Source organism: Nannospalax galili, unplaced genomic scaffold, assembly GCF_000622305.1.
Source record: "Nannospalax galili isolate Female #2095 unplaced genomic scaffold, S.galili_v1.0 scaffold384, whole genome shotgun sequence".
NCBI lineage: Eukaryota > Metazoa > Chordata > Mammalia > Rodentia > Spalacidae > Nannospalax > Nannospalax galili.
In genome coordinates, this window is record NW_008352648.1 from 2,590,869 (window position 1) to 2,615,465 (window position 24,597).

Genomic DNA, 24,597 nt, shown 5'->3' on the forward strand with positions numbered 1-24,597 from the left:
GGGAAGACTTTGTTAAAAAAAAAAAAAATTTTTTTTTTTTTTTTTTTTTGAGAACCATGGTCTGTAGCATTATGTCTCAAACTTTAAATTGCTTCTAAGATAGAGACCTTGTTAGAATGAAGATTATTTGTTGTGGGGTTTTGGGGGGGTTGTCTTTTGAGACAGGGTCTCCCTGTAGCCCCAGCTGTCCTAGAACTCACTATGTAGGCCAGGCTGGCCTTGAACTCACAGAGATCCACCTGCCTCTGCCTCCCGAGTGCTGGGATTAAGGGCGTGCATTACCACACCCAACTTTTTTTTTTTTTTTTTTTTTATGTGTATGGGTGTATTGCCTGCACGAATGAGTATACCCATGTTGTGCAGTGTTGCAGAGATCAGAAAAGAGCTTTGGATTCCCCTGGAGCTGGAGTTAAGGACTGTTCATAGCTGCCATGTGGGTTCTGGAAATCGAGCCCAGGTCCTCTGCAAGAGCAGTCAGTGCTCTTAACTGCTGAGCCATCTCTCCAGCCCCTTGCAGGGTTTTTTGGTGGTTGTTACTGTTGTTGAAAAGTCGTACCTTGGAGTCCAGGCTGGTCCTGAACTCAGAGTCTCCTGCCTTCTCCCAGGTGCTAGGATTGCATGCATAAACCACCATGCTTGTCTAAAAATGCAGGATCTGACTTTATAGCAGGGATTTGGGACTGAATTATTCACAGACTCTCAGTGTTGCTGATGCTGCACTACAATGGTATTAACCACTGAATGAAAGTTGCAGTAATTGAAGTATTGGTTCTCATTATTACATAAGAAGCAGATCTACTTCTTGCCTTGGGAAAAGCTAGAAGATACACATATAAATGAGAGAATCAGAAGAATATTCAGTAAATGAAACCAGAATAGTTTCTGAGCCAGATGTGGTGGTACTGTACTGCCTTTAATACCAGCACTCAGGAGGCAGAGGCAGACAGATTTTTGTAAGATCGGAGCCATCCTGGCCAACATAGCAAGTTCAGACCTCTGCAGGCATTGCACAACATGGGTACATTTACATACATGCAGGTAAAACACTCATACACATAAAATAAAAAATAAAAAAAACTAATTGAATAGTTTCTGACAATACTTATATGGTGAAATAAAGTCAGACATTTGAAATTTCTGCTCTACATACTAAGATGACATGAAACTATAGCATAATACATATGCTGTGTTCAAATCCTACAGAAACTGTGTACTGTTCAGAGTGTCAACTGTAGAGATGTGGAAGGGCGACAGTCAACACCACTCCATTTTGCAGCTGGATATAACAGAGTGTCTGTGGTGGAATATCTGCTGCAGCATGGAGCTGATGTGCATGCTAAAGATAAAGGGTAAGAAACAACTGCCATGCTTGTGTGTGACCTTTTCAGGAAAGTAAGAGCTTTTGCTTTTCAGTTTGTAATCTGTTTCCTAACATTGATTTAAAGATAACTCACTAACTTCAGTTAAGATTTTATGCTGAACATGAGGACTGGTATAACTTTGAAGCCAGCCTGAGCTATAGTATGAGACCCTGTCTCCAAAAAAAAAAAAAAAAGCCCTGAATGTGGTGGCACATGTCTATAACCCCAGCACTAAAGGCTAAGGCTTGAGAATCTCCACAAGTTTGAGATCAGCCTGGGCTACAGCATGAGACCCTGTCTCAAAAAAAAAAGGTGTGAGTGGTTAGCATTTATAGTAAGGCTAGTTTTTGTAATGCCTTGAAATTTTATAATTGCCAATAAGTTTCATATTTATAGTATTAATGATATTTAATAAAGTATTAATTGAGAGTGTTTGAATTTTTCCTGTTTATCTTGAATCTTTTTTGTTAAAACAATACTAGCTGGGCATGGTGGTATAAACCTTTAACCCCAGCACTCAGGAGGCAGAGATAGGTAGGTCTCTGTGAAATCCAGGCAGACCTTGTTTACATTGCAAGTTCCAGGCCAGCTGGAACTACAGGGAGACCCTGTCTCAAAAAATAGAAAAGAAAAGAAATAATTTTAAATGCCTCTACAAAAAAAGTCTATTTCTGCTTTCCAGATTAAGTTCTACAAAGTATAATCTATATACTATCCCTTAGATCAAGAAATGTTGTTTATCATTTATATATAATTACTGAAGTTAAATCATATTCTCTGCCATTATTGTTTAATTTTTCATTTCAGAGGCCTTGTACCTTTGCACAATGCATGCTCTTATGGACATTATGAAGTTGCAGAACTTCTTGTTAAGCATGGAGCAGTAGTTAATGTAGCGGATTTATGGAAATTTACACCTTTACATGAAGCTGCAGCAAAAGGAAAATATGAAATATGCAAACTTCTGCTCCAGGTAGATTTAAGTACTTACCGTAAATGTGAATTATCTAAAATATGCTGGTTATTTTTCCAATAACTCTAGTATATTAAATTACTATGAGTAGAAAAACAAAGTTATCTAATTCTTTAACTAGATTTCAGGAAATGTCATGAGCACTATTTTAATATCTACAAATCTATACAGTGCATTATTTGTTTTTTAATGTAGTCATCTGTCATATGATAAGTTCTCTGCTGTCTGTATTTTCCTGTTTAGTAATTTAACCTCAAATTACTTGACAAATTATGTAGTTTATAAACCTAGTTTATTTAACATTTTGTAAAACTGTTGGTGCTGGTTTAACAGAGATACTAATATAATTTGTAGATAAAGCATTACAGTGTTTATTAAAGATAAAAAGCAGTTAAGGACTGCATATTTGGCAATAGCCCCATAAAGTTACACTGTAGGGACTGGAGATATAGCCCAGTTGACAGAGTGTCTTCTAGCATGCATGAGGCCCTGGATTTGATACCCAGCACAACGGTTAAAATGTGGGTATGATAGGGCATCCAGGAGGAACACGAATTCAAGATCATTTTCAAGTATAGAGCAAATTCAATACCAGCCTGGATACATGAGACCCGGTCTACCAAAAAAAATTTCTTTTTCAATTTATATAGCTGAAATTTTTTACTGTGTTTTTGTGAACCTAGATATATAAATACCATTGCATTGCAATTGCTCATGGTATTTAAGCATTAATAATCGTGTTCCTGTTGTGTGGTAGAGTTAATAAGAAATTATTTTCTTTGTCTGGTTACATTGACTATCTTCTCAATGACAAAAGACATACCTAAGTCAGTACCTACTCCCTTCCTGTTTTCTGCATACCTAGCATGGTGCAGACCCTACAAAGAAAAACAGAGACGGTAATACGCCTTTAGATCTTGTTAAAGATGGAGATACAGATATTCAAGATCTACTTAGAGGAGATGCAGCTTTGCTAGATGCTGCCAAGAAGGGTTGTTTAGCCAGAGTGAAGAAGTTGTCCTCACCTGATAATGTAAATTGCCGTGATACCCAAGGCCGACATTCTACACCTTTACATTTGGCAGGTAAGTGAGCAAAACCAATGTAACCTGGTGCCATCTAAAATTCTGTTTTGTTTCTTAGGTTTTTGGTTTTTGTTTATGTTCGTAAGTTTGTTTGTTTTTAAAATATTTATTATTTTTACTTCATGTGTATGAATGTATTGCCTGCACATACTAGAGTGCACTCGTGTCGTGCAATGCCACAGAGGTTAGAAGAGGGCTTCAGATTCCCTGGAACTGGAGTTAGGGACGGTTTGTAACTGCCATATGGGTGCTGGGAATTGAACCCCGGTTCTCTGCAAGAGCAGTCAGTGCCCTTAACTGCTGAGCCATCTCTCTAGCCTGTTTGTTTTTTTTAAGACAGGAGGCTTCCTGTAGCTCCATCTGGCCTGGAACTCATCATGCTGGCCTAAATCTCACAGAGATCCACATGCCTCTGCCTCCCAAACCTTGGGATTTAAAGGTGTGCACCACCATGCCCAAATTCTTTATTTTTTATTGTTACATTCATTTATTTACGTGGAGGTCGTGTACATGCTATGGAGCGCATGTGGCAGTAGAGGACAGCTTGCTAGATTTTGTTCTCTTCAACCATTTGGGTTCCAGGCATCAAACTCAGATTGGCAGTAGGTGCATGTACTCATCTTGCCAGTCCTAAGATTATTTTATCTGGAGTAAAACATTTCCTGAAACTAAACTTGAAAGACTCAAATCTAGTATCTTCCAAGGCCAACATACTCTGTTGTGTTTGTTTGTACACACAGCTATGCATTAAGTTGTTGGCCAAATTCCAGTTACTTTAGTGCTAGTTAGGTTCAGTAAGAACAGTAGGCTTTCTACCAATTACTCTGTGCTTCAGAATCCATTTTTTTTATATCAACAATATTGTTTCAGCTTGTTTGGTGAAAATTCCGAAAATCTTGCCTGCTTAAGCCAGCTTTCTTCATAGGAAGCTAAAGTTTTCATTCTAATGACAGCTCCTGAGTGTAGGCAGCAGAAATAAAAGTCTTTAAAGGCTTATAGTAGGCCGGGCATGGTGGTGGTAATCTCTGTGAGATTGAGGCCAGCCTGGTCTACACAGCAAGTTGCAGTCCATCTGGGGCTATAGAGAAGACCCTCTCTCAAAAAAATAAAATAAAAATCTTATTAGAGTATGTGTGTGTGCACGTGGCACAGTGCACATGTCAAGAGTCAGAGGACAACTTGTGGGATTTGGTTTTCTTCTTCCACCTTGTGGGTCCTGGGGATCAAACTCAAGTCGTCAAGCTTGGCAGCAAGCACCTTTACCTGCTAAGTCATCTCACCATCAAAGAAATTTTTCTTAACATCTAGAGACTAAAAGTCTGAGATTCAAGTGTCAGCAGATGTTCATAGAATTCTGATTATTATCGGGGTCTTGTTTAAGTTTAATTGTCTCTTTGAAAGACCTCTCTCCAATACAGTTACATTCTCAGGTACTAAGGTCACAACCTTACTATGACCTCATAAGAATTTAGGGGACCCAGTTCAACCTATAACATTTGCTCTCAGTTTCCATTCATGAAATTGCCTTCGTGTATCCTTATTTTTAATTCAGGTTTATAACAGTGTGGTTTTGATACTTTTGAGCTGCATTGCAGATGCTAGAGATTAGTCATGAAAACAGCTATAGCTAATAACCCAGTAGAGTTCCATCAGAAGCACATTTAACTAAACACGGTTGAAAAGAAAAGAGGGCTCAGAGACATGGTTCTGTGAAGAGCTCTTTCCAAGCTTGTGCAAGACCCTGTTCAGTCTCCAGTACCCCAAGAAAATACAACAAAATAAAAAATGCAGGTGTTTTTGCTGCTTTGTATAATATATGAGATAAAAACCTATACTGTATTCATTTCTGCCTTGTAATGTAACTTACCGTGGTGCCAATATCCAAAATACAATTTGGGGGGCCAAAAGGAATAACATACTTACTCCATGTGTGAGGTCCTGAATTTGATCTCCAACACCACTAAAACTAAAATATGGGACTAGATGCCTCAGCAGTTAAGAACTCTTGCTGCTCTTTCAAAGGACCCAAGTTCAGTTCCCAGCACCCAAGTCAGGCAGCTCACAACCACCTGTAATTTTAGTTCCAGGGAACCCAGCCTCTTCTGCCCTTCAGAAGCATGCACACACACAAGCACACACATGGAAAACACAGAGACATTTTTATAGATAGATAGATAGATAGATAGATAGATAGATAGATAGATAGATAGATAGATAGATAGATAGATATAATTTTTTTAATCTTAAAAAAATAAAGTAGAATACTTTGGTTTTATGTGATTTTTTAAAAAAATCTTTAAATGCTCATTCCATTTAAATTTGGACCTGACCTCTAATTGGAAATTGTGTTGTATCTGTTCATGTTAATTTCTATATCTTTATTGTAGAATATTTAATATTACTGCTTTAAGTTCACCTTGTCTTTGTAAGGTTCAAATGTGTACACAAATATAATACTACACCCTTCCCTGAACCTGTGAGCATGTAAAGAAGTGGTGTCTTTGCATTGGCAAGTAGAAGTATGAGGTTGGTAACTTGTAGAATGTGTGGGGTTGTAATTTTCTTGGTATCACTTGTATTCTCTTTGGTTGGAGTGAAATCTCATTGTATCAAAGATATTTCAGTTTATTCCATACTGTGTTTATCTTCACGTGTTTCTGGTTATAAATAAAATATTTATTTGAGAGAAAAAAATACTACAACCTTGGGCTGTGGAGACAGCTTACTCAGTAAAGTGCTTGCCATGCAAGCATGAGAAGTTGAGTTCAAATCCTTAGAATCCAGAGAATGCTAAGCACTGCGAAGCATACTTGTAATCCCAGTGCTGAGGAAGCAGAGACAGGAGAATCCCTGGAGATGTTGGCCAGCCTGGCTAGCTGAATATAACTCTAGTTCCAGGGGATCCAACACCCCTGGCCTCTGTGGGCTTTGCATGACATGGGTACACTTACACACATGCAGGCAAAACACTCATACACATAAAATAATTTAAATCCAGAAAACTTTTTAAATAAATAAGATGAAGTACCAGTGAAATGCCTCAGCCCACAAAGGCAGTTGTTACACAAGCCTGAAAACCACAGAGTTCAGTCCCTGGACCCAGGTAGTGGAAGGAAACTGACTCCCCCAAATTGGCCTTTGACCTCAGTATACCATGGCCATGCATGCATGCATACATAAAGTTGACTTCTGGACTCTACACTTACCCACTCATATACACATGCATGCACACACACACTTAAGTTCCAAATTTGTCTCTATGATTATGTGTGAAGTAAAGATATTTAGCATTAAAGAGCTAAGGTAGTTGACAAGATAATAGGAGATTATGGCATGTGTATTAGTTACTTTTGTGTTGCTGTGATAGAAACACCATGACCAAGGAAACTTATAAAAAGAAGAGTTTATTTGGCTTATATGTGTGAGTTTAAGTGTACCCATGTCATGCAGTGCCTGCGGAGATCAGAAAGGGGCGTTGGTTGGATCCCTGGAACTGGAGTTACAGATGGTTGTTAAGTTCTCATACCTTCAAGCAGGCACAGGAAGCAAGAGAGCAGAGTGACTCAAGATCTGGCAAGGCTTAAGAACCCTCTCAACCCACTCCCAGTGCTTGCTTCCTCCTACATGGCTATCTATACCTTCCAAGACCTCCTAAATAGCACCAACAACTGGGGACAAAACGTCCAAATACTTGGAGCCTATGGGGACAGTCTCATTCAAACCATCACAGCATGCATCCAAAATACTGAGCTTTCCTCTATGCTTTTATCAGTGCTTGGGTTCCTCTACCAGACCTACAGAGACTCAGTCCCCTAAGATCTCTAGCCAAAAACATGTCCTTAACCTTCTGAGGAAGAATGTCCTGAAACACACTTTGGTGTGTTGTTTCCGGTTTTGTATTCCTAACTTGGCTTTTGTATGATCAGGTGCCTGCAGCTTTTAGCCCTTGAGACCATGGTCCTGAGTTTAGGACAAGTAACAACCATGACGCCATGGTGCTTGGTAGGAAGGTTTTAAATGGACACATATAAGAAAATCAGGGCTGGAGAGATGGCTCAGCAGTTAAGAGCACTGGCTGTTCTTTCAGAGAACCCAGGTTCAAGACCCAGCACCCACATTGGTGGCTAACAACCATCTTTAACTCTAGTTCCAGGGAGGCAACACCCTCTTCTGATCTCCACAGGCATTGCACGACATGGATGTACTTAAACTCATACACATAAAACAATATTTTAAAAATCAATTTTTTAAAAAAAAAGAAAATTATATAATTTGTAGGTCTCCAAAACCAATGGGTATCATCACCAAAGCTTCTAATGTTTTAAGCCAGTAGGAAATTTTTTTCCAGAAGGTAAATGTTAATAGATTCCAGAATTTCAGATTTATTTAAAATTTATATTTTAGGAATATGTATTTATATTCATACATAGCCATATACTTAATATGTGATATTTTCTACATTTGTAAGCAAAAGTAATACTACTTTTTTTTCTAAATTAGCTGGCTATAATAATTTGGAAGTTGCAGAGTATTTATTGCAACATGGAGCTGATGTGAATGCCCAAGACAAAGGAGGACTTATTCCTTTACATAATGCAGCATCATATGGGGTAAGTTCTGTGTTACCTTTAAAATCTATGTGATTTTTCAGAATGAGCCTCAGTATCACGTAGAGTTTAGTTTGGCTTTCTTGGTTCACAAAGAATTAAATATGAAGTTAAATAAGTTGCTGTGTGGCATGACAACATTTTTTTGTCTTTTTTATTATCTATCTCTTTCACTGAGATGTTGATTTATTTTTTTCATGGCCAGAAAACACGTAGAGTTTCATAGGAATCTTTGGAGATTCAGGCACATTGTTCTTGACTTCTAACAGCCCTGAACATTCTGGTCAGTATTGGCCATTGTCAGTCATATAATTTGAATAATTGTGGGAGGCTTCTAGTTTGTAAATTGATACTCCACAGTTATAAGAATTAGTTAGAAATCATTAAAGTTGTATCAAGTTCCTGAATGTAGTGGTGCACGCCTTTAATCCCAGCACTTGGGAGGCAGAGGCAGGAGGACCTCTGTGAGTTTGAGGCCAGCTGGTGCTACAGGGAAGCCCTGTCTCAAAAAGACCAAAAGAAAAGAAAAGAGTTGTATTAAGTTATTTTCTGAACTGTAATTTTAAAGCAACTACTCATAAATTACAGTAATAGGAAGAATAGTTTTACTCCTCATTTTCAGAGTAAGTTTGAAAATATGGGGATAGGTACAGAGCAAATTTCTAAAGAACTAAAGTGTAATAAGCTATTTCCAGCTGTAACAGGAATATTTTCTTTTACAGCATGTAGACGTAGCAGCTTTACTAATAAAGTACAATGCATGCGTCAATGCCACAGACAAATGGGCTTTCACACCGTTACATGAAGCAGCCCAAAAGGGACGAACACAGCTTTGTGCTTTATTGTTGGCCCACGGAGCTGATCCTACTCTTAAAAATCAAGAAGGACAAACACCTTTAGACTTAGTTTCAGTAAGTGATGGGCTTTTTGAAAAAATCTTAGTGCTTTCTTGGCATTTTAAAGTTTACATGATTATATATAAAATGTCTTCATGGTGCATATTGCTTTATTCCAAATTAAAATTTAGAAATTCTTTGGTATTTTGATAAGTAATAGAGTTATTAATAAGTTACTATGTACTAAGTACTTTGGAGATGGGACTAAAACTAATTAGAAGAGTTGGGCAACAAAACAGGTCCAGACCCTCTGTAAGTGCTGCTACAAATGGCAAGATAAAATAGACTGTGGGCCTTCCTAACTTCCCCAGTTATGTGCCTTGCCGTCATGGTGCATCACAAAGCCTGCCACTAGCAGAGATTCCTTTTCCTTTCTCTCTGCTTCCTCTCAATATTGTTGTTTACTCCACTGGAGCTGCTCATGAGGACCAGCAAGATGGATCAGCTGGTAAAGGTGCCTGCCACCAAGCTTGTCCACTTAAGTTTGACTTTGGTACCCTCATGGTGGAAGGAGAGAACTGGTTACCACAAGTTATCTTCTGACCTCTACATGTACAACTTGGCACATGTATGCACACACACAAAATAAACATTTTTTCAAAAAGATCTGTAAAGTAAACCAGTTACTTCCTTTTCCTTCTCTTCCCACTGTAGCTCATGAAGGAGCCTCCTTTGTAGCTCCCACATCTGCTTTGGTCACTGTGACAGTGGTGTTTTCTTTACTCTCCCACTGAGAACATTGACTGCAGTAGTAACGTAAAGTAAAAGAGAAGCTTTTTTCCTCTGGTTTTTTTGAGACAGGGTCTTACTCCTGACTGGCCTCCTAAGTGCTGGGGTTGCAGGCATGTGCTTCCACACTGTGGTAGAGACTTTGAGATGGGAAAGATAGTGTCTTCTACTGAGAGATTATATAAACTAATTTAGTTCCACTGCATTCAGGGTTTAAAAAGATCTTCCTCAGCAAGCTGACTGCCAAACTGTATTTACACCTGGATTTCTTCAGGGAAATGTCTTTTTAGTTTCAAGCTGATGTAGAAGTAACCATTTAGAATTCATTCTACCCAATGTTGAATCACCAGATACAGTATAGTGGTAAGGAAAACAAAATACTATAGAGAACATGCCTGGGACCCAAGGAAATGGACAAATGGGTAAAGCACTTGCACACAGGTGTGAGGACTTGAGCTCATGTCCCCAGAACCCACATGAAAACTAGACATGTAAACATCTGTGAGAGATGGGGAGCAGAGACAGGAGAATCCCTGGAAGCTCTCAGACCAGCTAACCTGGATCACAGTAATAAACCTTGTCTCAAGATCAAAGGTGAGGACAACCAACACCTAACGCTGTCCCCCTGACCTCTATGTGCATTCCAGCACATGCGTGTGTCCACATTCACATGAATTTGTACATATACACACAGAGTTAAAAAGATTGTTTTTGAGATCAAGAAAGCATGCATGGGCTTTAGAGTGAAGCAGGCCTGACCTACCACTCCATCCCTACCACTTAGAGTTGTATAGTCTTCCAAGTTGCCTAGCCTTAGATGCATCATCAATAAGGGATAAAATATGTCTGGTTAACAAGAGGATTAAACAAGATAATAAATCTAAAGTTTTTAGATGGTTTCAGGTTTTTTTAAAGTACCTAATTTTCTGGGGCTAGAGAGATGGCTCAGTGGTTAAGAACACTGGTTGTTCTTACAGAAGACCTGGGTTCGAATCCCAGCACCCACATGGCAGCTAACAACTCTCCATAACTCCAGTCCCAGGGGATCCGACAGCCTCTTCTGTTCTACACAGGGATTGCACGACACAGGTGCACTTACCTACAGACAGGCAATACATGCATACACACAAAATAAAAATAAAATATTTAAAGCACCTAATTTTAAAAATACCTAAAATAGAAATATATATAAATAAATATTATATACAAGCTATAACTGTTGAGAGATTATACACATTGAGGAAGAAGAGCAAGGTGAGGATTGGTGTCAACACTGTAACTGACTTACTGAAATTTACTTAGTTTTTTTGCCTATTTTATTGATTGGAGAAGAGGGCACACATGTTGATGCATGCATATGGATAGAGAACAACTCTTAGCAGTCTGTTCTCTTACCATATGGGTCCTAGGAATTTAATTCAAGTCATCAGGCTTAATCAGATTTATCTCTTTCCAGCAAAAAGGTTTTCTTCTCAGTTTTGAGGAATAAATACATCACTATTTTCTAAGAAATACAAATAATTCTGTCTGCTAAAGTTCTATACAGGTTAATTACTTATTTCAGAGTTAATTTGTAAAACGGTTGAAAGCTCTTATCTTTCAAAATGGTATTTTTGTCATTCATTTTGGTGCTTATTTAATCATATCAAAATTAGGGTTTTGTTCATAGTGCTTTGCCATATATAACAGTGTTATTTTCATTATGTGATCTGGAAAGGATATTCTGGACTATTTCATATTTAGTGACATTTTAGCTGAGTATCATCCTTGTTTACTTCACTTTTAAAATAATCAAGTATTAGAGCTGGAGAGATGGCTCAGCAGTTAAAAGCACTGGCTCTGGGCGTGGTGGTACACGCCTTTAATCCCAGCAGAGGCAGGCAGATCTCTGTGAGTTCAAGGCCAGCCTGGTCTACATAGTGAGTTCCAGGACAGCTGGGGCTACAGGGAGACCCTGTCTCAAGAGGACCTGGGTTTGGTTCCTAGCACCCACATGGCACCTAACACCCGTTCCTAACTCCAGTTCCAGGGGATCCAATGCACCCTTTGGCCTCTGCAGACACCAGGAATACACGTGGATACAGTTATGTACATGCAGTCAAAACACTCATACTCATAAATAAAATCAGTATTACATAATAATAGACCTAGTGCACTTTTTCTGGGTTCTGCCGTAGTTTTTATTGCATTTTATCAAGCACAGAAGAATTTGAAACCTTGCTTACAACAGATTTCATCTCCTTGAAATGTGTTTTAGGCAGATGATGTCAGTGCACTCTTGACAGCAGCCATGCCTCCTTCTGCTCTACCTTCCTGCTATAAACCGCAAGTGCTCAATGGTGTGAGAAGCCCAGGCACCACTTCAGACGCTCTGTCTTCAGGTCCATCGAGCCCATCAAGCCTCTCTGCAGCCAGCAGTCTTGACAACTTATCAGGGAGCTTTTCTGAGCTGTCTTCAGTAGTTAGTTCAAGCGGAACAGAAGGAGCTTCCAGTTTGGAAAGAAAGGAAGGTAAGAGATTTTGTAAAAATAGCTTTATAACTCTCAGGTCAAACATTGATGAGTGGCAGGTATTGTGGCACACGCCTTTAATCCTAGCACTCGGGGCAGAGGCAGGAGAATCTCTGTGAGTTCAAGGCCCATCTGGTTTACATAGTGAGTTCTCCCCAAGCTGGGACTACAAGTAAGACCCTCTCTCAAAAAGACCAAAAAAAAAGTTGATGAGCATGGTTTTACTAACTTGTTATTTTATTTATTTACTTTATTATTTTTAGTGTGGGTGTGCTTGGTGGGGAAGGCCTTGTGCCATGCCATGCATGTAGAGGTCAGAGAACAACTTTGTGGAGTCAGTTGTTATCTTCCACCTCTAAATAGGTCCCATGGCTTGAACTTAAGGTATCAGGCTTGCACAGCAAGTGTCTTTACCTTCTAAGCCATCTCACCAGCCCTGCTATTTAGATGTAAACGTTTCCCTATTAAAATTGGTCTTACTCTGTATGATGAGGTAAAACTTGTTTTCATAAATTTTGTGTAAAGGAACTTGAGAGATTAAAAAGTTTAACGTGAAAAAAAGGAGAAAATTTTTAATCTGAGAATGCCCCATGGATTAGTTGTTTTTCTCTAATGTTGAAATTTTATAGGATTCTCTTATTTTGATGGGTTTTGGATTTTTGTGGAATTTTTCTTGTGTTTTGTTTTGTTTTGTTTTCTGAAACGGGGTTTCCCTGTAGCCTCAGCTGGCCTGGAACCCACTATGTAGGCCAGGATGGCCTCACTCTCACAGAGATCCACCTGCCTCTGCCTTATTAAAGTGCTGAGATTAAAGGCATGTACCATTACACCAAGCCTTCTCTTTGTAAGTTTTAAAAATAGTTACATTATTTTTTATTTTATGTATGTGAGTGTGTTGGCTGCATATATGTAAGTGCACCTGTGTCATACAGTGCCCCCAGAGGTCAGAAGAGGTCATTGTATCCCCTGGAACTGGAGATACAAAAGGTTGTAAGCCACCATGCGGGTGCTGTGCTGTAAGAATAGTCAGTGCTCTTAACTGCTGATCTCTCCAGTGCCCCTCTTTGTAATTTTTTTTAATATTTTATTTATGTGTATGAGTGTATTGCCTATATGCATATAAGTGCACCTGTGTCATACAATTCTCACAGTTGTCAGAAGAGAGTGTTGGCTCCCCTGGAGTTTCAGGAAGTTTTTAACTGCATATGGGTGCTGAGAATTGAACCCAGGTCCTCTACAAGAGCAGTCAGTGCTCTTAACCATTGAGCTCTCTCTCCAGCCCCCCTTTGTAATTTTTGATATTACATAGTATTCTGTCTGAACTGTTAGTATTTTCGCTTCATTGTTACTTTCTTCACATATGTAGTAATATCAACAAAATTTTATTTTTGTAGTGCTAATATGCATTAAATTTTGTTCTGGATTTCCCTCCTCCCAGATCCAGGAGTAGATTTTAGCATAACTCAGTTCGTAAGGAATCTTGGACTTGAGCACCTAATGGATATATTTGAGCGAGAACAGGTGAGTAGATTAATTGTGTTGGCTTGGTTTAGTGTTTCATAGAAACTCAAAAAAAAAAATAAGGAACATGCTTGAAATTGTCCAACCCTCATAAGCTACTAGGTGGGGAATGTTTTTACTGGGTTTTTGTTTGGTTTGTGCTGGGTACTAAACACAGGGTCTCCTGCATGCTAGGCACGCTGTTGCCAGTATGAGTGTGCTTTAGCTCTGAGAGTGTTAAGAGACTGGAAATGAATCATTTTCTGATTTTACTTGATTTTGGAATCTTCACTTAGTTCATTATATCTCAAAATTGACTGATACATATTAGTAGCATAGCTTTTTCAAATAACATGGTTACCCAATTCAGCTCTTAAATTATCTTTGAGCTATTCAGTTGTATTGTTTCAGTCACTACCCTCCCTATGCCTGGCATTTTGCCAGCTTTTGTGGACAGACATATGTGGATAGCTAGTCATACATACACTTATCTGACTTTTCTAGGTAGTCACAGTTTATATTCTGTCAGAATACATGTACTAAGTTGGTTGTTGCTCAGAAAAAAAACAATGATTGTAGACTTGAACCCAAAGGAACTTGCAATCTAGTTACGGAGCTGGAACAAAAACATTAAAGTTAAGGTTTGACAGATTTTAGAATGTGAAGTGGAACGTTTAGGGTTACCTTTATAGAAAGTTTATAAATAAAGCAGAATTGATAGATTAAATTTAATGAAGTGGGAATAATGTATTTTAGGTGAAAGAATTAATTTGAGTAGTGATGCAGTGGTACCACTTAGCATAGTCCTAGTCCAAACACTGGAGGAACCATGGAAAGACTCTGTTTAAAAGGTTGGGTATACAGTGATAGTTGAAAGGATGGAGGGTGTTTCCAAATATAGTTAATTTGAAAGGGCATTTATGATTCAATTTTCTGTTTTGCTCCAACTTTCAATTTTTAGTTAACAAATGATTTGTTTTCCTATCAAAGCTGTTCAGTATAATATGAAATAAAAGTCTAGTATTATGAGAATGCCAATAATGACTATCTGCCAAATGAGTAAGCATTCTAAATAATTTCATTTTCTTTATAAGATTACTTTGGATGTGTTAGTTGAGATGGGACACAAGGAGCTGAAAGAGATTGGAATCAATGCTTACGGACATCGACACAAACTAATTAAAGGAGTTGAAAGACTTATCTCTGGACAGCAAGGTATTTTGTTTTAATAATTGGTTAACAGTTCATATAAAGATTGCCCTCAGTATAATACTTTTAAATCTCTATGAAAGGATCTGTTTAATAGAAAGGTCACTAACTAGGATTTGGAACACCTGAGATAAGGCCTCTGCTTAACAGTTAACTTCCTGGAACTACTACTGTTAATTATATGAACCTAAGGAAAACTTGGTCCATGCAGATTTGAGTATAAAAATGAAAAGGCAGATATAATTCATGAATTTATTATAACTCTAAAATGTTATTCTTTTAAAAGATCTGAAACATGGCTGCTGGAGAGATGGCTCAGAGCACTGGCTGCTCTTGCAGAGGACCCAGGTTCAGATCCTAGCATTCACATGGCAGCTAAGAACCGTCCCTAACTCCAGTTCTGAGGGATCTAATGCCCACTTCTCTGGTATTGCAGGACATGGGTGCACTTACATATGTAGGCAATACACTTATACACATAAAATAAAATACATAGTAATAAATAATTTTTTTTTTAAACTGAAACATAGGGCTGGAGAGATGGCTCAGTGGTTAAGAGCACTGACTGCTCTTGCAGAGGACCCGGGTTCGATTCCCAACACCCACATGGCGGCTACAAACCGTCCTTGACTCCAGTTCCAGGGAAATCCGAAGCCCTCTTCTGACCTCCGAGGCATTGCGCGACACGGGTGCACTCAACATACATGCAGGCAATACACTCATACACATAAAATGAAAATAATAAATAAAATATTTTTAAAAAATCTGAAACATAATTATCTCATTTCTTACACTAGCATAATAGATACTGATTAGGTATCAGACTGTAAAATAGTGTAGTAAATGTCTTAAATAGCTGAATTCTAACCACATTGAATGAAAATACTGGAAAACAATGATGTTGCAACTATAGAAAATAAAACAAAGTTGTTTAATATTTTTATTTTTCCCTTAATGTAGCTGAAAATGCAAATTTTATTCACTCAAAAGATGTTAATACCTCTCTATACCAGATCTGGGTTGAAAAGGTGAATTAAGTGTCAAAGTGTCATTGTTAAACTAAAATAGTGATTTACCCTGATGCTTACACACTGCTGGTGGGAATGTGAACTAGGGCAGCCACTGTGAAGATCAGTAAAGCTAAACATAATAATCATGTGATCTATCTATTCCACTCCTAGGTATATGCTTGAAGGACTCCCAGGTCAGCATACTACAGAGAGGCTTGCATGTCCTTGTATAGCTGTACTGTCTATAACTAGAAAATAGAACCAACCTAGCTGTCCATCAACAAATGGATAAAATATACACATATACACAGTGGAATACTATTCAGCTGCGATAATGAAATTGTGACATTTGCAGGAAAATGGCTGGCAATGAAAATCATTATGTTAAGTGAAAATAAGCCAGACTCTTATACATACCATATTTTCTCTTATATGGAATCAGATTTACATTTGTGTGCTCGCATGCACAAGCATTCACTTGTGTGTGTGTGTGTCTGTGTGTCTGTGTGTGAGATGATGGTAGAAAGATGAAGCCTGGTATGGTGGCACACACCTTTAATCCCAGCAAAGGCAAGCAGATCTCTGTGAGTTCAAGGCCAAATTGGTCTACATAGTGAGTTCCAGGCCAACTGGGGCTAGAGGGAAGAACCTGTCTCAAAAAGACAAAAAATCAGAAAGGTGACTGTGAGAAGAATGGAAACAAGGGAAAGGGGAACCAAGAGGGTAGTGGGAGCCCTATTACATAAAAGCAGAAGAAAGAGGTGAGGAGGGAAACAAGGGAAGGCAGTACAGTCAATACAGTCAAGTAAATAAGAAAGTAGTATGGAAAAGCTAAAATGAAGCCTGCCACTTGGTACACTAAAAGAAATCACAGATTTATTTTTATTTTTATTTTTGATGTGTATGAGTTTTCCTGCATGTGTAAGTGCACTACATGCATGCAGTGCCCATGGGAGACCAGAAGAGGGTGTTGGATCCCCTGGAACTGGAGTTTTCAAAAGGTTGCTAGTTTCCATATGGGTGCTGGGAACTGAACCCAGGTCCTCTGTAAGGGCAACCAGCACTCCTAACCACTGAGCCATTTCTCCAGCCTATAAATAATTATTTTTAAAAGCATTTTTATAAAAAGTTCTGGTCGTACAGTTGGGGTTGAAGGAATTTTTCAGAGGAAAATGTATAGTGGCCAGAATAAGATCCACTTTTTTTCTTTCTAAATTATTTGTTGCTATATTTTATTGACTTTTATATGTTTATGAATATTTCACCTGAATATAAGTGTGTCATGTGCATGCAGTGCCTTGTGAGGCCAGAAAAGGGCATCAGATCCCTAGGAATTGGAGTTTACAAACTGTTAGCCACCCTGTGGGTGATGAAAACTAAACCTCGATCCTTTGCGAGACCAGCAAGTGCTCTTAACCCCTGAGCCCCAGACATCCACTCCTTAAAGGAAAAAAAAAAACTCTCAAAGTTTAGGTGATTTAAACTTAAGGAATTCCTTAAAATGGTATTACAGTGGAGCTTGGTGGTGCATGCCTTTAATCTCAGCTTGCATAGTGAGGTCCAGGCAAATCAGGTCTACATAGTAAAATTCTGCCACAAAAGAAACAAAACAGAAAATTAGTAGTTGGAGAAGGAATGTGGAGGATGGACTCTCGGAGATGTCTCAGTGGTTAAGAGTGCTTGCTGTACAATCACGAGAACTGGAGTTCAGACCCTAGAACCCACATAAGAGGCTGGGTAAATGCCTCTAACTCTATCTCTGAGTGATCTTATGCCTCTTCTGGCCTCTGTGCACACAGGCACATTCATCCACATAGATAGGTGCACATGCATTCACACAGATACACACTTTAAAAAAATAATAATGAAGGGGCTAGAAAGATAGTTCAGTAATTAAGAGCATGTGCTGTTCTTGCAGAAGACCCCAGGTTCAATTCCTAGCTCCCACATGGCTGTTCATGACCATCCATAAATCTAATGCCAGGGGATTCAACACCTTCCTCTAACCTTAGGCAACAGGTTCACATGTGGTCCACATGTATACATGCAAGCAAACACTCATACACATAACAATATTTTTTAAAAAGTATTAGTCTGAAAGCCAGGTATGGTGGTGCACACCTTTAATCCCAGCACTTGGGAGACAGAGGCAAGTGGATCTCTGTGAGGCCAGCCTGGTCCACATAGTTCCAGGACAGCTGGGGCTACAGGGAGACCTGTCTCAAAAAGACCAAAAAGAAAAAGGATTAGTCTGAATGTAGTGTGGTATCCTGGTTTTAATACTGGAAGAGTAAAAAAACATTAACAGAAAAAAAAACAATGAAATCCAAATAACGCCTATATTAATTAATATATTTTGACAGTTATAATTATGTATATGAAGTAGCATATATGTACTTTCAGCCTTCCTATGAATCTAATACATTACTGTAAAATTTAATGGTTTTGCAATTAGTGGTAAACAGATAGATTTGATGATTAATTTTGGTTGGTACTTATTAGCAAGGTTTTTTTTAACCTTCAAATTTCATTTCATAGGTCTTAATCCATATTTAACTCTAAACAGCTCTGGTAGTGGAACAATTCTCATAGATCTATCTCCTGATGATAAAGAATTTCAGTCTGTGGAGGAAGAGGTATGTTCATAGGCCTTAAGTAAATAAACAAGCCAGATCCAACTGTGTGTGCTTTTGATTCCATTGCTGAGTTTCCTAGAAGTTTCTCTGTTTATTTGACATGCATTATGGTTTGTTTTTTTTTTATTATTATTATTAGCTTTTCACCACTTGGAAACTTTTAGAGATATTTGTAATATATTCCTCAATAAACCTTAATTTCAGATGCTTAATTTCAGTATTGAAATTAATGCTGACAGAGTTTTGTTGGAGAGTAGGCTGCTGTAATTTGAAAATGGATGCTGGTATTCACTCTTCATGAGGCAGTTACAGAATAGAATCTCAGACAAGACCCAGCATGTCCATAGTGTTTATTCAGGAAATTTTTATTCTAGTATTCTTTCCAAAGAATTCTTGAATCCATTGTAATCTTTGACTCTTTATACTTTGAGGTACACATGCCCTGTGTGTGTGAATTGAGCACAGATACAAAGTTTAGCAAGACTTAGTTCTGAAACTCAAAAAATTCCCAATTCTGAAGGAAATAGTCACTATGCTTTATTAAGCTAAAATCAGTGAGCACAGATAGCTCTGTTTTGCTTTTTAGTTATGTCATGTGGTTAGTTTTGTATGCTTAACACACTTGCAGTCTCTTCTTTTTTCTTAGTTTACATTATATACTTTTCATTTATAACTCTTGTTTTCAGGATACTTAAGTTATCTCTAGAAGATAGTACACATGAATTTCTAAAATTCATATCCTTTCAAGAAAATGTTAAAGCCAATCTTGCAGTCTCAGAAATGGAACCAGATGAATCAAGACTATGTTCCTCATACTAAACCTAAATGTACTAAACTAATGTATGTATTTTAAATTCTTTTTCCATCAGATGCAGAGTACAGTCCGAGAGCACAGAGATGGTGGCCATGCAGGTGGAATCTTCAACAGATACAACATTCTCAAGGTAATAAAAGTGTGGAAAATAAAACCTAAAGCCATAGTACCTTTGATAAAAACATAATGATCTGTCCAACCCAGTGACTCTTTGATATGGCAGGCACCGAAGACTATTGAGGATATAGAAGACTAAATCTGTAGAAAGTTACACTCCTCCAAAGCCTGCTACTTTATGTTTTCAGACAGGGTCTCACTCTCTGCCCAGGCTAGCAGGGAATCTGTGGGCCTCTTGCCTCAGCCTCTCAAGTGTGACTCCACTCAGAGCTCCTTGTCCTGTTTTACTAACCCATCAATAATTCATCCTTCACTGAACATACTCAAGCTTGGAAGCTATGCTTTATCTTGGGATAAAGGTAAATCCTATAGGTTTACATTAAATATGTAAAGTACTACTAAAGTACTCTAAGAATGCTGTTTCTTTATGATTTGTAGACTTATAGTAGTATCATTTTATTGTTGTTGGTGTCTCAGCTTGTTGGCCAGGCTGGTCTAAAACCCTTGGTCTCAACTGATCTCCTGCCTCAGTCTCTCTTGTATTACATGTGTGCCCCCAAGCATGGCTTCATGCCTTGGACTACATTTCCTGAGAGTTCCCAGACATGCTAGCTTTTCCAAAAACCACTTATAAAACTGTTTTGCAAACTGGGCATAGTGGCACACACCTTTAATCCCAGAACTCAGGAGGCAGAGGCAAGTGGACCTGTGTAAGTTCAAGGCCAGCCAGGTCTACGTAGGGAATTGCAGCCCAACTGGGGCTACAGGGAGATCCTATCTCAAAAAGACCAAAAAGAAAAACCAGTTTTGCCTAGTGGCACATACCCTTAATCTCCACACTTGGGGACAGAGGAAAGTAGATCTCTGTGGGTTTGAGGCCAGCCTGATCTACAAAGTAAGTTCCAGGCCAGCCTGGAACACATAATGAGACCCTGTCTCAAAAGCAAAACAACAAAAGAAAATGTTTTAAGTCATACTGTGAAAGCCACAGCACCTTAACTGATTTCAGTTACTCTTCTCAGGGTCTTTGTCCAAAGTTGCAGTGTTTTTCTAAAACTATAGCAATCAAAACTTCACACCATACTAGAAACATGATGACTTTGTGTTAGCTGTATTGATGTTCTTACTAATTATAAAAGGACATGGCTAGAGTTGGTTTGTGGCAGCTGAACTTCTAGTCTTCCTCTAACATAAGTTTTAAATTTATTGAACAGGATCAGTATGCCATTATGAATATACTAGACTCATCTTTTAGGGTTAGTGAACACAGAAATTTCATTTAGCCTACTGTGATTGTACTATCAGAAATCAGATGATTTAGAACACATTACTCAAGTAAAAAGGATCAGTTGAAGAAGATGCTGTTTTCTCCCTCAAAGATATTTTAATACAATATTTAATGAAAAAATGTTTTTCAGTGATGAAGATGTCTTTATTTTGGTTCCTATTTTATTTCACGAATGAGATCAGTCTGTGCCAACTATGGTCCTTGATTACATCTATGGCAATATTTTGTTATTTTGAGCCACCTAAAACTACCAGTTCCCACTCTCTAGGAACCACCAAGAGACTGTCCATTTTGACCACAAAGATAGTCCTAATGAGACCAGCATCTTTAAATCTTCTCCAGACAAGTATTATAGGGACTGGAATGTGAAAAGTGGGCAAGAGAGGTGGCTATTTCTAACGTATTATTAAAAACAGAGTAATAGCCGGGCATGGTGGCGCATGCCTTTAATCCCAGCACTCGGAGGCAGAAGCAGGCAGATCTCTGTGAGTTCAAGGCCGGCCTGGTCTACATAGCGAGTTCCAGGACAGCTGGGGCTACAGGGAAACCCTGTTTCAAAAAGACCAAAATAAATAAATAAAACAGAGTAAGATGCTTCTTTGAGTCAAATAAGGTCCGAGGAGGGGGATACTTTCTAATGCTTCTATACAGACTTTAACATATCTGGGGGGTTTTAGTAATAATAAAAATTAATGGTTTGGATTTTAAATAATTTTTAAATTTAAGTATTTTAATCAGCTTTCAAATATTCTGACCCCTTCATCTATAACCTATTTCTCTTTGGAAGTGTGTGTGTGTGTGTGTGTGTGTGTGTGTGTGTGTGTGTACATGTTCACACCACTACATGCTTGTGGAGATCAGAAGACAACTTGTGGGAGTCAGTTCTCCTACCATGTGGGTTCCAGGGGATCAAACTCAGATCAGGAAGCTTTTCAGTAAGCACTTTTACCTGCTGAGCCATCTCACTGACCCAAAAATTTTAATTTCTGAGATGCAGTTGTATTTCAAACCTTATGATTAAGACAGTTCATTTTTAGTTGACTAAATTAATACATACTTTACATCTCAAAAAAGGTCCCTTCTAGCTAAATATGAGGTATTTCAGTTAAGATGAAAGTGTTATTTGATGTTTCTGATTTTTATAGATTCAGAAGGTTTGTAACAAGAAACTGTGGGAAAGATACACGCACCGGAGAAAAGAAGTTTCTGAAGAAAACCACAACCATGCCAATGAGAGAATGTTATTTCATGGTGAGACTCTGAAACACTGTCCTCTTCCATGTTAGGATAGATATTAGCAGGTAGAAAGAAATAACAAATATGTATGTTCTACTTTATTTTTTTAGTGAAGCTAATATTTCTGTAACTGACATTTAAGGTTTTTTATTTCTTTTAGACTTATTTATATACCTTTTTTTTTTTTTTTTTTTTTTTTTTTTTTTTTTTTAAAAAAAAAAAAAAAAAAAAAAAGAGGACGATAAATCTTTCACTGTGATATATCAAAATAACCAGGCTTTGAACTCACAGAAATCTGCCTGCCTCTGCCTCCCAAGTGCTGGGATTAAAGGTGTGCACCACCACACCTGGCTATTTATATATCTTATAATGAACATTTTTATAAATTATCATTACCAAATGGAGGCCTACAGATGGCTCAGTGGGTAAAAGGCTTGCCACACAAGCCTGATGATCCCCAGATTCCACAATGGAAGGAGAGAACTGACTCCTGAAATGCATGCTGTGACACACTTGCATAGACACACAATAAGATAAATGTTTTTTGGTCAAAGATTACTGCAATGGGAAAGAACATAGAACTGAGAATGCTAACTGCTTGTTCCTTTTTGTCTGCACATAGATTTGCTGTCAGATCATTCTGAAAGTTGTTTTTTGTTTGTTTGTTTTTTTTATTTTTTTGGTCATTTTGAGACAGTCTCCCTGTAGCCCCAGCTGGCCTGAAACCCAATATGTACACCAGGCTGGCCCTGAACTCACAGAGATCCACCTGCCTTTGCCTCCGGAGTGCTAGGATTAAAGGCATGCACTACCACGCCCAGCTTGAAAGTTGTATTTTGCTTTTAACTAGTTGATTGGACTAAAATAAGGTCTAAATCATCTCTGAAGACCATGCATTCTCTTCTGTCACTGCTTGTCCATATATTGCATCGTGTATGCAGGTGCCCATAGAAGCCAGAAGAGGGAATCAGAACTCCAGTAACTAGAGTTACAGGCAGTTGTGAGCCACCTTATGTGGGTGCTGGGAATTGAACCTGGATATTCTCCAAGAACAGCAAGTGCTCTTAACTGTGGAGCCATCTCTTCAGTTCCAGCTTCCTTCTATGTTCAGAGGTCTGTTATTGGATCTGTAGAAGTTACTGAAAACACTCCTGGAACTGCGTCTGCTTCCCAAGTGCTGGGATTAAAGGTGTGTGCCACCATGCCCAGTGGAGAGCACCATATTTATTATATATTACTGCTCATTCTAAATCCCAAAAATGTTATCATGATAATCTAATGGCACATGGTACGGTAATTATTAACATGATTATAATGAATTGGTTGTGTTGTTTGTTTAAGCACTCACAGTGAACTCACTGTGTAGATGAGGATGACCTTGAACTTCTGATCCTCATGCCTCCACTTCCCAAATGTTAGAATTATATGCACATGCCATGAAGGTTTGTTTTTCTGTTTTGTTTTCATGTTTTAGGATGGGTTTTTTTTTTTTTTCAGGTTAATTAAAAATGTTCTGTTTTCCTTATTTCCATAAACTAGAATTCAATATATACCCCTTTCCCTTGATGATTAGGACACAGGTCTTGGTAAATCACTTAACTCTGTTCATTTGGGTTTTCCCAACCAGCCCTTACTATACTTGCTAGCCTAATTTTGTGCTCAGTACCTCCTTTTTGACTAAGCCTCTTTTAGCATGCTTGAAAGTAAAGTTGCATTTACAGATGGAATCTTCTACATACAGCAAGTGATGAGAAGTGGAAGGATAGAAGAGAAAGAGGTACAAGGAAGAGAAGAAACATGGCAGGTTTCTTGGGCCACTTTTGGTATCAGAAAAAATATATAGATAACAAGAATCATTGCAAGACCTAATTGCATTCAGCCTTGCCGTATGTGGTGAACTGTGACACTCTTCAGCTCTGGATTTGTATATTTGATAACTATTGCATCATTTCAAGTGATCTGTATTATTTTGTTTTATCTGTCCTTAATTTGGCACCTGAACCACCACTCTTTTGGAATCATTAATTGACATTAGGAAGTCTTTATTCCAAAAACAGCAAGCCAGATGACAGTTAACGTGCTTCCCATTTTTTATTCTAGCTTTATTGTGGCGGTGGTGGTTTATAGTCAAGAATTTAATATCTAGGCTGAGTGTGTGCCTCAACACTTGACTAGCCTGCATGAGGCCCAGGGTTTGATCTCTACCACCTCAGGAATAAGTTAACTTCTCAGACAGGGCCTTTAGTTTGTTTTCTCTTCTACGACAATTTTTTATTTCCTATCTGTATGCATTTTAGGGTCTCCTTTTGTGAATGCAATTATCCATAAGGGCTTTGATGAAAGGCATGCGTACATCGGTGGCATGTTTGGAGCTGGGATTTATTTTGCTGAAAATTCTTCCAAAAGCAATCAATATGTATATGGAATTGGAGGCGGTACTGGGTGTCCCATTCACAAAGACAGATCTTGTTACATTTGCCACAGGTAAGAGATCACTTCTTACTGATTTTGATGGTGATTAGATAAGAACTGGTAACATATTTGAGAGGCAAGGCATACCTGATAACTGTTTTCAGCTGCTTTTGGTCTTAACAATTTATAATAGTTAATACTTACTAAATGATCT

The 24,597-nt window shown here is 38.3% G+C and overlaps 1 protein-coding gene across 1 annotated transcript in view; it reads left to right on the plus strand.

Moving 5' to 3' along the window:
* Positions 1-24,597, plus strand: part of Tnks2 (tankyrase 2) — a gene marked incomplete in the record, with an annotated part of 76,202 nt that overhangs the window by 43,934 nt on the left and 7,671 nt on the right. The window contains 12 exon segments of the mRNA XM_008849602.3: positions 1,204-1,349; positions 2,169-2,334; positions 3,200-3,419; positions 7,920-8,029; positions 8,749-8,937; positions 11,909-12,161; positions 13,600-13,682; positions 14,756-14,876; positions 18,419-18,516; positions 19,386-19,460; positions 21,881-21,986; positions 24,269-24,455. Coding sequence (XP_008847824.1) covers positions 1,204-1,349; positions 2,169-2,334; positions 3,200-3,419; positions 7,920-8,029; positions 8,749-8,937; positions 11,909-12,161; positions 13,600-13,682; positions 14,756-14,876; positions 18,419-18,516; positions 19,386-19,460; positions 21,881-21,986; positions 24,269-24,455 — 1,754 coding nt within the window.